Source organism: Cnephaeus nilssonii (assembly GCF_951640355.1).
Source record: "Cnephaeus nilssonii genome assembly, chromosome: 15".
Taxonomy (NCBI): domain Eukaryota; kingdom Metazoa; phylum Chordata; class Mammalia; order Chiroptera; family Vespertilionidae; genus Cnephaeus; species Cnephaeus nilssonii.
In genome coordinates this window covers 23,497,200-23,509,037 of record NC_137086.1, presented here as the reverse complement: position 1 = coordinate 23,509,037, position 11,838 = coordinate 23,497,200, and the positions used below count along the sequence as shown (strand labels likewise).

Here is an 11,838-nt window from a genome sequence, read left to right as displayed (position 1 = left end):
GCGGAGGGCGGCCTTGGGCATCATACATCACATTCCGAGTCGCTGGAGGTTACCGAGAGGATGGAGGTGCCGGTGTCCACGCGCTCCGCCAGGCTGGACACGCTGGTGGTGGGGCTGGCCGCCGTGGACGGCGACTCTGCCGAGCTGTGCGTGGGGCAGCCCGGCTCGGCGAGCGAGCGCATGCCGCTCGGTCCGATGGCCTGGTGCTGGAGCCTGCGGGAGACAGAGAGCGGCGCCTGCCCTGACACAGCGGCCGCGCCACCGGCTCCTCCAGGCCGCCTCCCTCCCGGAGCCCGAGCCGCCCGAGCCGCCGGGAGCAGGGCCTACCACCGCCTGTGCTCCCCGGCCTCCCCCTCTCTGCGCCCTGTGCTTCGCTACCGCCGCCCCCGACTCCTCTCTCGGCGCTCAGCACCTGCTCCGGCACCAGGCTGTTCCTGGGGCGCCGCAGAGCCTCCCCTGTACAGATCTTGACTCTCGTCTGCCCTCCCTGGGGCTCCCTGGAGCTTCCTAAGGCTCGCCAGCCCCCGGCCTCGGAGGAGAGGTGGAACTGGAGACCGGCCGCCTGGGGAGGCCTGGGCGCGCACAGCTAGGGACGCCGAGCCCCAGTGAGCAGAAGTCCGAAAGGGGCAGGCAGGTGTTTCTTCCTCCCCAGCCCCTGCTATTCTTCAAATTAAGCCGTCTGCCCCGAGAGCAGTCTGGTCGCCCTGCGCCTCCTGCCCCGGGACCCCACACTCCCCGGGTAGCATTGGCTGGCTTTGCTCTCGCGTGCCCTACGAAGAGCGCAGGAGCGGGGAAGAGAAAACACGGAGGCTGGGAGCAGAAAACTGAGGAAAGAGGAGGGACAGAAAAATCAGGAGGGGAGCCAAGCGGTCCCGGCCGCCCTGGTCCCAGGGCTAAGCAGCGGCTGCCTGAACGTAGTGTCTCTGAGTTTTCCCTCCGAAGAGGCCTTCCCAAGGGACCTGGGCACTCCCCCCGTCGGGCGAAAACTTGCTTCCAAAGGCGGATGAGAGGGCTGAAGGCTCAGGCCTGGGCCACCTAAACCAGAACACACTCACTCCCTCCACGAACTCACACCCAGCCCCTAGGCCCCTCGCCTATCAGCATCAAGGGCCCTGCCCCCCGCTCTACACCAGGCCCAGCACCAACCCAGGCTGGGTAGGAACACAGGCTTCCCGTCAGGGCTCTCACCCAACTCCGCTCTTCCCTCTTTCCTCCCTACTTCGTTCTCCTTTCTCCGTTTTTCCTTAGAGTTATTTTTCTTCCTACTTTCCCCAGGCCCAACTCTGCTGACTGGTCAAGCCCGGGACAACTCTGTGACTTTGTGGCCAACTTGCCGACAGCAAAACTGCTCCGGCCCGCTTTGCAATTTAAGTGACCCGGGAGGCTGCGCCTTAGCTGGGGAGGCGGCAGGGCTAACACACACGCCTCTCCACTCCCAGCCGGCTCTCCTGCACCCGAACTGGCAACTGGCAAAGCCTTGGGAAGGAGGGCTGCTGCCTGGTGGGCACCAGCCTCTTCCCTGTGGGGCAGGGACCCAGGTCAGTTTCCTCTCCCTGCCATTTGTGGATCCCTCCCCCGGTTTGTGCCATGCATGGAAATAAGAACCAGGCGGCAAGGAGTGCTTTCTTTCCTCCCTTCCCTGTCTGTAGGCTCCCGCCCCTCTCAGAGGCTGGGACCAGGGGCTGTGGGCACTCACACACACTCCCTCCACCCAGATGCAAGACCCTCTCAGGCAAAGCAATCAGTACACTCAAAGTCTGTCCCTCTTCCCCGCGCCTGGGCCAGCGGAAACTTTCTCCAACTGGCCAGGGGGTCGAGGCTTTTGGAGAGCTCGGCAGCCGCCGCCCTCCCCCCCCCCCCCTGACCCGCCGGTCCCCATTTCAACCCTTCTCCCTCTCCCGGGTCCCGGAGACGGTAGCCAGGCCGCGGGGCCCCGCCACTGACCTGTTCTTGGCCGCCGCGGCGCGGTCGCGCTGCCTCCGGTTCTTAAACCAGTTGCCTACTTGTGTGGGGGGTGAGGCCGGTGGCCTGCGCCAGTTCGCGTTTCTTGCTGGGGTTGGGGTAGGGGTCCTGCAGGTACCATTCCCGCAGCAGGCTCCGAGTCCGCTCCTTGAAGCAATGCGTCTTCTGCTCGCCGTCCCAGATGGTGCGCGGCAGCGGGAACTTCTTGCGCACGCGGTACTTGTCCACCGGGCCGAGCGGGCGGCCGCGCAGCTTCTCGGCCTCCTGGTAGTGCGCCTCGAGCCACATGGCCTGCAGCTTGCCGTGGGACTCCTTGGTGAACTTGTGGTTCTCCAGGATGTGGTAGAGGTCGCGGAAGTTCCCCGTGTGGAAGGCGACCACGGCGCGCGCGCGCAGGATCGACTCGTGCTTGTTGATGGCCTCGCACGCCCCGGGGGCCACGGGCAGCGACCAGAGGAAGCGGCCCAGCCGCTCGATGTCGCCGTCTCCTCCAGCGTCTCGCAGACGCTGGCCACCTGCTCCGGCGAGAAGTTGAGGGTGGGCAGCTGGAACATGGACAACTCTTCCGGGGGGGGCCTGGAGCCGCCGCCGCTGCCGCCGCCGCCGCCGCCTGCTCCGCCAGCACCGCCGCCTCCGCCACAGTTCCCGCCGCCGCCGCCGCCGCCGCCCGTGCCGCCGCCGCCGCCCGCACCGGTCCCGCCGCCGCTACTCGCCAGAAGTAGGGAGCGGTGGTGAGAATCGGCGAAGTTTGGCAACAGAAGTGGGAGGAATAGAGGTCTAGGGGGGGAGCGGAATACCATGGGACTGACCTGAGAGGAGAGGAGAAAATTCAGGGAGAGGAAGAGAGAGGGGAGGAAGAGGAGGAGAGGGGCGCGGAGGACCAGGCGGAGGGAGAGGAGAGGGGGGAGGAGGGAGAGGAGAGGAGGGGGGAGCAGGAGGAGGAGGGGGAAGAGGAAGGGCGTAAGGGACACCCACACCCCGCACACATCCACACACACACACACCCGCGCAGCCACATAGAGAGGGAGGAAGGAGAGCGGCCCGGTGCGCGCGCGCAGAGAGCGAACCCGAGGCAGAGAGAGGGGAGAGGGAGAGCGAGAGGAGAGCGAGAGCCAACCACCGCCGAGTCAAGATTCAGCGATTCCACAGCAATCGCCCTAATGACAACAGCCTCATAATATCTCCCCTAAATCCACAGTGAGTGCAGCATTGAAACATTTTGTTTCGCTTTTCTATTGGTCTGCGGCACGTCGTTGTGGGGTTGCCATGGCAACCACTGCCAATCACTGTCAGCCCTGCCAATCAATACCCAGAACGTAAGGACGGTTTTACCACTTAGCCGGGGAGGGGGGGGGGTGGAGAGGAGGAAAAGAGGGAGAAGGGGGAGAATTTTAAAAAATGTTTTGCAACTCTTAATCTCGCCAAGTCCCCCACTTCTCTCTCTCTCTCTCTCTCTCTCTCTCTCTCTCTCTCTCTCTCTCTCCCTTCTTCCCCAAAGAAGTTGATCCAGAAATTTAAAAAGCCATGGGCATAGAGTTGTTACATGAGATGAGCAATTTAAAGTGGGGGATTTTGTTGGGAGAAGAGCGGCTCCTCATGCTACACGAAGGCCAAGGGCCAGCCCCCGAAGAGAGGCAGAGGAACAGCTGAGCGGACATGGTTTGCACATGGGCTGCCTCTTTCTGCCCATGTGAGCACTAACAGTGGAGAGGAAGAAAGGAGAGATGAGATCATGGGGCCCACCCTGAGCCCGACCCTGGTCCTTCGAGCTGCTGTGCCCTGGGGTCTCGGATTTCTGGGGACATTTGGTGCCTGGGAGCCCGAGCCCAGAAGCCTGGGTTCTGGAAGCCGCTTTGGCCTCCTCCTTCCTGATTATTGGCCACATTCACCCCAACTTCCTCCGCACTGGAACTGGCTTCTCTTTACTCAGCCCTCCAGCCAGAGAGCCTTGATTTCCCATATCGCCCTGAATTTTAAAATAGCAATGGAAATCAACAGTACACTTCTTTCCATCTTAAAAAGCGACCCTCCTCTTTGTTCCTCCTAGACTTCAGCTGCTTCCCCTGGGAGCTGTGGAGCAGGTTCACAAGCTGAGAAGCCTGGGAGCCCGCAAGACCCCCCCCCATACCTGTTACCCCCCTCCCCCCCAAAGGAGCTCTGGGTCTGCCTATCAGCCCCAGAAAGGCACCCAAACTTTAGAGGCTGCCCCAAAGAAGTGGATAGGCCTGAACATTGCTTGCTTGCTCATATTGTAAAGAAAAAAAATAATAAACTGTCAAATTTCTCTAAGGAAAATATTATCACAAGCCTAAAATAGACCCCACAGGGCCCATAGCATGGAGAGGGCCCTGCCTCCCTGTGGTCACCGCAGCCCCCAGACCCAGCATGAGTATTTATTCTAAGGTATGTCGCTTTTAAGAAGATGTAATCAGCATCTTGAGCCGGGCCTCCCTTTGTGAAGCTTCTGTAACTATGGAAGTGTGATTTACGCAGATTTGTCCGGGTCAGAGACGTCTTTCCCCTGAGCACTGTGTATATTTAGACAGGGACTCGGTTTGGTGTTTAAAAGTGTATATTTTGAATGAGTTCACACACAGTAGCCAACAATGCCCACATTGTCGGCCCGTGTACAACGTGTATTGAAACGCAGCGTCCAGACTTCAACTAATCTGCCCTCAATAAAGCTGACATAATTATCCTAAGCTGCCTTTCCAGAAGAAAAAATCATTGAGGAATTCAAAACTTAAAAAAAAAAAAAGACCTTTTCTACATTCCGATGCAGATCTGTGAGCGAGGTGCGGAGCGCACTGCACTTTGGAGATCTCAATGAGGGAAGGGAGATTGAGAGAGAATTTAAATGGGAAAACTAACGTGACTGGGGCTGTGAGTGTGCCGGCCCCTAACCCCCGAGCTCCAGCCCCCCTAAGGCCCTGACGCCCCAGCGCCAGGCCTCCTGGGCAGAGAAGCACAAGCTGCGCGCGCGGGGGCTCCGCGGCGGCGGCGGCGGCGGGGAGACTCTGGACTGGGTGCGGGGGCCGATCCCGGCCCACTCAGCCCGAGGCAGCCGAGGGTCGCTGGTCCTAAATCCACAGACTGAGGCAGAAAAATATTCGCCCAAAGGGAAGACCGGCCAAGCCCTCCTTGGGGTGATCGCACCCCTCCATATCCCTTCCTCCCCGGCCGTGGGTCCTTTCCCGCTCAGCCTCCAAGCCCAGAAAAGAGCCCTAAGGTTGGGACACAAAAACAGACACTTCATCTTTTCTTCCCGATCCCTTTCTCTCCTGGGGACGGGATTAAAGGCTGAGGGGTGGGAGGAGGAAGGGGCAGGAGGAGGAAGCGGGGGAGGAAGGAATGAAAAAGGGGAGGGGAGTGGGTATTGTGCCGCGTGTGGGGGGAGCATTCCTACGGGTGGGTTTCCGAATATTGTGTTCAACTTTTTGAAAGCAGCTCGTGACCCCGAAACTGCATCCCCTGGAGCCGAGGACCCCGGCGCCGGGCGGGCGGGCGGCTGAACCCAGCCAGTCCCCTCCCCATCCCCAAAACCTCCGCCTCCGGGTGGGGGCGACCGGGCCTCTCCCGCCGCTGCGCGGTCGGCCCGGAGGGAGGCTGGGCAGGTGCCGCCGCGGGCTCTGCCGAAAGCGCTGAAATCGAAAACCTCCGCCACTCCAGGAGCATTGAGGCAAGTGGGGCTGATACTCAGCTGGGCGACACCCTCGTCCCAACCTCGGCCGGGGAGCCCGCCGACCCGCCGCACCCTGCCGTCCCCGGTGGCGGCCGCGGCGGGCGTGCGCAGCCGGGCGGAGGGAGGCGGCCAGGCGCGCAGCTTTGTGCTCCGGGACGGGGCCGGCGCGGCGGGCGGAACGGGAGCCCGGAGCTGTCAGAGTCGCCCGGCCAAGCCCAGCTCCTCGCCGCCCGCCGAGCCCACCTTGCGGTCCCGCGGCCGCCAGCGCCTCTCCGCTCCGGCCCAAAGCAGCGCGCCCGCCGCCCGAAGCTCGTAAGTTGCGAGTCCCAGGAGCTGGGGAGGAAGGCGGGGCGGGCGGTCCTCTGCGCGGGTGGCTACACTGGCTCCCGGCGGATTTGGGAGCGCAGGCTGGGCAGGGTCTCGGTCTAGGGGTGCTGACCGGGGTGCGACGAAGGCTGTGGAGCACCGGAGTTTCCCCTCCCAAACCCCCAGGCTCTGAGCGTTGGGGAGAGGGTTAAAAGCAGAAGGACCGGGGCCCAGGCCGCCTTCCCTCCTGCCCCAGGAGCTGGGCTGCGAGAAGGCCGGGAGACGAACCTGGGGGGGCGCAGGGGGCGGGAGCGCCTGGAACGGGTGGCACGTAGGGGGTTCCTGCACCCTGAGACTCCATCAGAGCGAGGAGACCGGAATGGATAGGTCTGCCTGCGGGGCCTTTAGGTCTCTCCTGCCGCCTGGCCGCTCAGACTCTCGGGTCTGGGCGCCCATACAGGCTGAGGTCTACAAAATTGCCACCATCATCCCTGCTCAATTCTTGCCCAGACGACAGGAAGGACCGTGTACAGGTGGTGCGAGGAGAAAGGGCGCTTGAGCTGGGGAGTGTCTTTCTCTACCAGGACCTACTGGGCATTTGTTTACAAATGTCAGCCCCGACCCCAGCATTCGCAACACCACCCGGAATGGTGCTGGGGACTCCCACTCTCTCCTTGTTTCGTCAACATGAAAGCCCAGGGGTCTGCAAGCCTCTGAGAGGAGAGGATCAGCGGTCTGGGCAGCTGCACCTACTCACTGGGCCTTGCTCAGCTCCTTAAGGCCGGTTAGTCCCGAGGGGCAACGCCCCTTCCGGCACCCAGGACGACGGAGGAGGAGGCGGGGTCCCGCCGGGTGGCCCGCGGTCTGGGCCTCCTCGCCAGCTACAAGCTGGGGCGTTTGGCAAAGGCGGCGGCGGAGGGCGCAGAGGAGGGCAGCGCTCAGGCGGGGAGGCCCGGAAGACCTTCAAGGATCCCCGATTACTTTCCTCTGAATGAAAAACAACAACAACAACAACAACTGCTCCCTCTCTGTACCCCCGCCCCCCGCCTTAGCCTCTGGGGACCCGAGCTCCAAGCAATTGTGCCCCGGGACAGTAAACACAGCTCAGTTGCCTCAACTTTCTCCGCACAAAAAAAGTTCCCGGCGCGCGGTGAAATTTGAATATTTGATCAGCCCCTTTGAGTGACCCTCATTAGCCTGGCGCCCTGCTAAGGCCCCGCCACTGCAAGAAAGCTGCTGGGCCGGCATTTGTAAGCCTTGTTAGCGCCGCTTAATGAAGCCGCCCCCTCGGCTCCGAGGTGGCCTCCGGGGCTGGCGGCGGGCACCTCTGCACCCTGCTCAGCCTAATGAGCCCCGCCGCCTCCGCCTCCCACATCCTCAAACGGGGAGTTTGGCCACTGCACTTCCCACTGCCAGGCTTAGGAGAGTGGGCACAAACCCAGCCGAGAGAGAGAGAGAGAGAGAGAGAGAGAGAGAGAGAGAGAGAGAGAGAGAGAGAGAGAGAGAGAGAGAGGTGGGAGAACAGGAGCCTCACAGGTTGGGGATTGGATTTTGAGGCCCCAGGTTGTAGCCCAGGCAGTGCACTGCCAACCTGTCCCAAACTGGCCAATTAGTCACCCAGTGCCGTAAAGATGCGTCTGGCCTAATATTGTGGCAGAAGACAGATGCCCGGGGGAGGGTCAGCTTTCCATCCCCAAGTTCCTTTGGTCTCCACTTCCCAGGAGGCCACCTACTCCTTGGCAGGGATCCCCTTCTGACGACCAGGGTTGGTGTGCTAGGACTCCGGTCTGAGAAGGGATGTGCACGCTCACCTCCTCAAACCATCACGGCCCTCACCACCCACAGAACCAAACACAATCAAATGTTAGGCCCCTTGGCACCAGGGAAGGCAAAGTCCTACAGTCTACCCTGCCCACTCCACAAGAGAGCCAGGCCCACGCTGGTCTCTCTTTCATCACGCTCCCGTCACCAGAAGGGCTGGAGAAAGTGCTCAAGGGAGGGTCACCTTGGACAGGATCAGCTGGCTGCTTGGGTGAGACTGGGACTGAAAAGGCCTGAGGGAGAGGAAGAGAGGGATCGCTCTGGACAGAAAGGGGACCAAAGTCACCAACTACTTCCCCTCTGAAGCAAATATAAAGAATCTTATTAGAAGTTGTGCTACGGTCCTCTAGCAGAGTAGACACCCTTTCGTCGCTGTCCCTCTCTCCTCCTATGCTCTTTTCCCAGGACAGTTGTCACTCAAGGTCCCTCCTTGTTCAACCAGCTCTTGGGCTTTTAAGGGTTACTTTTGGGGGACTAATGCACTGGACTTGGGGAGCAGGCTGCTCTCAGAGCCACACTCTGGGCCTTCTGGAGGTGCCCCCCCCCCCCGCATATGCCCACAATCCCTCAGACATACAGCAGGCTGCCCAGGGTGGCAACCTCAGGACCCCATTCCCAAGCAGCCTTCACTCTCTGCCCAAAGGCCTGATAGGCCCCTGAGATAGCAGAGACTTCTAAGTCCACTGGGTCTGTTCCTCTTTGGTCTGTTCCTCTTTGCTCTCTTCCCCTGCTCAACCGATGTGCCCCAACCGATTTACCACCCCAATTTACCATTCAAGCCCTAACTGCTGATCTCTAGGGATCATCTCTGAGCTGGGCAATGCGTTGTCGGGGCCTTGATTCATCTAAAGAGCAAAGGTAGGACTGGGGGAGGGAGGGGTGTACGCTGTTGGCGAGAAAAGGGACCTGAGGCAGAGGGTAGGACTCAGCTCTGTGGCCCCAAGGCCAGGCCTACCAACTGCTCAGGGGGAGGAGGCGAGGGGAGGGGGCTAGGAGTCCGCGGGCGACGGTCGGGGCATCAGCGTGGGGGGCTAGATCCAGAGGAGAAGGGCGAGAGGCGGGGGTCGGGGGAGCGGGGAGGGGGTAGGGGGTGCGGCTTTTTAAGAGCACAAGGCTGGCAGGGAAAGCGCGCGGCCCGGTGCTGGTAGCGCATTGACCCGAAGGGGATTTAGAGGGAAGGGAGCGGCCGGCACCGGGGGCTTTGTCCGGGCGACCAGAGAGGGCGAGGCACAAGAATGAGGACGGACCTCGTCCTGAAAGGCCGCGCGGCGGCGGCGGCGCTGCTGCTCTTGACTTCTGAGCAAGGCTTAGAAAGGCTGCCCCGGCTGCAGCGGGACCCCGGTGCCGGGCCCGGAGCGCCCAGTCTGCGGGCTCCCAGCCCCGGGCTCGGAGCCGAGGAGCCGTGGGCTGAGGAGGGGACACTGGGGTGGCCAGGGACCTGGCAAAGTTGCTTTGGGCTCCTCAGCTGCCTACGCTAGTGCAGAGCTGCGTGCGAGCTGGACCGGCCGCGCTGGGCAAGGCCAGAGAGAGAATTCTCTTTCTCCAACTTTGTCTTTTGGTTTTGTCTCCAGTTCGAGCAGCTCCCGAGCCTGCCGACCCCAAAGAGAATCTCAACAGGTGGCCGGGTAAGTCCGTTTAAGAATTCTGGTCATACCCTCCGCCCCTCCCCGGCCCCCTAACCGGTCCCCTCCCAGTTTCCCTCTGGCCGCGAGAATTCCCTGTGCGCCTCCCGGGGGCCCAGGCGGGAGGAGGAAGTGGCGGGTGGCGGGGGGGGGGGGGGGGGGCTTTGAGGGGCGCCCTCACCCTGGGTGTCCTTGGGCTCCCAGTTCCAGCCCAGGACCGCTGGCCGGCGCCCTCGCTAAGCTTCGCCCAGTACCCCCGGGTCCCGATCACCTTTAGCTCCGTTCTAGACGCTGGTACCCCAAGTTGGGGGGTGGGGGTGGGGCGCGGAGGAGCTTCACTGACTGGAAGTGGGCGGGCGGGGGGGGGGGCTCCGTGGCCGTGGGGCCTTTGTGGGCGTTTATAACCCAATATACACCCTCTTTTATGAGAGACCGGGGATCCCGCCCGGGGAGCCCTCAGCGGCTGTACAATAGCCCGCAGCAGAGCGCCGCGGCAGCTGGGGGTGGGGGAGGTGGAGGTGGAGGAGCCGGAGGAGGGAGGAGGAGGAAGCAGAGAAAGGCAGAGGCAAGAAATCCCGGGCGTCCGAGCGAAAAGTCGGGAACTGTCCTCAGAGCCCCGGCGCACACCCTCTTTGTCACACACACCCTCGTACACGCACTCACAGCCGCCGAGCAGCCCCAGCACGCGGTCCGAGGCGGTGCGGGGTCGCACGCCAAACAGAACCCTTCCGCCGGGCGCCCGGTGCCCCGGGAATGACGGGGGGGGGAGCTAGGAGGACCCCCAGGGCTGGGGCGCGGGGAAGATCTTACCTGCGGCAAGGTAAGGGAAACCAGGAGCAAGAAGCAGCGGCGGATAAATATTCATTAGGAAGTGTGTCTCCTTTTAAACCACGCGGCGTGCGCTCTCGCTCCTGTGCCTTTCCTCCCTCCCTCCGTCCTCTGGCCAGGCTCTCTCCCTCTCTGCTCAGTCTTCCCCCACCCTCCCCACCTTCCTGCGAAATGCCGGGTGGGTCCCCGTCTGGCTGTGGGAAGGCTGAGCCTGGGGTAGAGTCTCCACAGCTGTTTGTCTTCGCTCTTGGGGCGCGCGTTCCCCATCTGCCCTCCCTCCGGTCGCCCAGCCCCCCCTGACCCCCTCCTAAATTACTACATCATTAGCTTTATTTTCCTGTGTGTGTGTGTGGGGGGGGGGGCGGTTAACGGCACAGCCCGACCTACCTCCCCAAAGCTAGCCAAAAGCTGGTGCTCTCCGAGGCTGCCCCAACTCCATCCCCACCCACGCTCCCCCCACATCCTCACCCAGTCTTGTCCCCCCCCCCCTCCTTTCCTCTCTACCTCCATCCCGTACCCACCCAACTTCACCATCCCCGCCCTCTCCCGCCGCCTACGATCGGGATCCCCAGGTGGATGGGCAGGGACAGGCCAGGGCTGTAGGTACAACGATCCGCATTGGGTGTGGGGTAGCCCTCTTTCCCACGTAGGTTTTCTCGCTTGACACTCAGTGGGCATCTGGGCAGCTTGGGCTTAGGACCAGAACACGGAGGCGCACATCCAGGGCCTCACCCCGCCAGGCCTCAGGGTCCCCCAGGTCTTGGCCCTCTGGCGGGACCGGGGAGGCTGCATGGCTTCACTTTGTGCAAAGGAAGGGGAGAGACAGACCAACACGCCGGCGAACTGATGATTGCCTTTTACCAACAAACTGACCCGAAGTTAGTCGCAAGTTCGCATCTTTCTCTCTCACGCTCTCGGGAAAACACAGCTACAGGATTCCAGGAGCTCACAAACCCCTTCCGAGAACCGCTTCCAGCCGCTAGGGAGCCCCGCACACCCCCACGCCCACCCCCGCACGCCCGGGGCCGGCGCTCCGGGACTCGGAGACTAGGAGGCCGCAAGGTCGCTCCGGATGGAGAGAGACATCCGGATGGACGGCCGCGGCCACCATCCTTGGTACCGCTCCTTCCCGCTCCAGGTGCCTAGGCCACCTCAAGGGCCCTGAGGGACGGTGTGGTCCCCAAGTGCTTGGGGGTGGCCGGGACGCGCGCCGCCGCAGCCGGCTGAGCTCGGCGCGCCGAGGTGGGGGTGGGAGGAGGGGCCGAGGGGGCGGGCCCAGGCCAGTTCCCAGGTACAAGTAGCGCTGCTCTGGGGAATCCGGGGAGAGTTTCGCTCCCAAACACGCACACTCCTAGCCCAGAGGTGCCGGGACTGTCTCGATCGGGTCCTACACCGTCCCCAGGTTCGCGGGAGCGCGAGCGGCCTTTTGGTGGCCTGGGGGCGAAGGGGGCGGCGGTCTCGAGTCTCTCACGCGACTTCTCCCTCCCGCATTTGGCCTGGTCCTTTGGGGCCCCAAATCCACCCCCACCCCGACACGTCCCAGAGGCTCTTTCCACCCATCCGGAAGGGAGCGAGGAGCAGAATCCTCGCTGGGTCTCCCTCCTCCTGGAAGGTTAA

The 11,838-nt window shown here is 62.6% G+C and overlaps 1 protein-coding gene across 1 annotated transcript; it reads right to left on the bottom strand.

The window, feature by feature from the left end:
- Positions 1 to 20: 20 nt before the first annotated feature.
- Positions 21 to 11,122, bottom strand: SIX3 (SIX homeobox 3; the record flags this gene model as incomplete). Its single annotated transcript, XM_079792116.1, is given in 7 exon segments — positions 21 to 213; positions 1,945 to 2,012; positions 2,014 to 2,447; positions 2,450 to 2,719; positions 2,722 to 2,746; positions 2,748 to 2,766; positions 11,091 to 11,122. Coding segments are annotated over 6 exon segments (1,005 nt in total). The 5' UTR covers positions 2,763 to 2,766; positions 11,091 to 11,122.
- Positions 11,123 to 11,838: the final 716 nt, after the last annotated feature.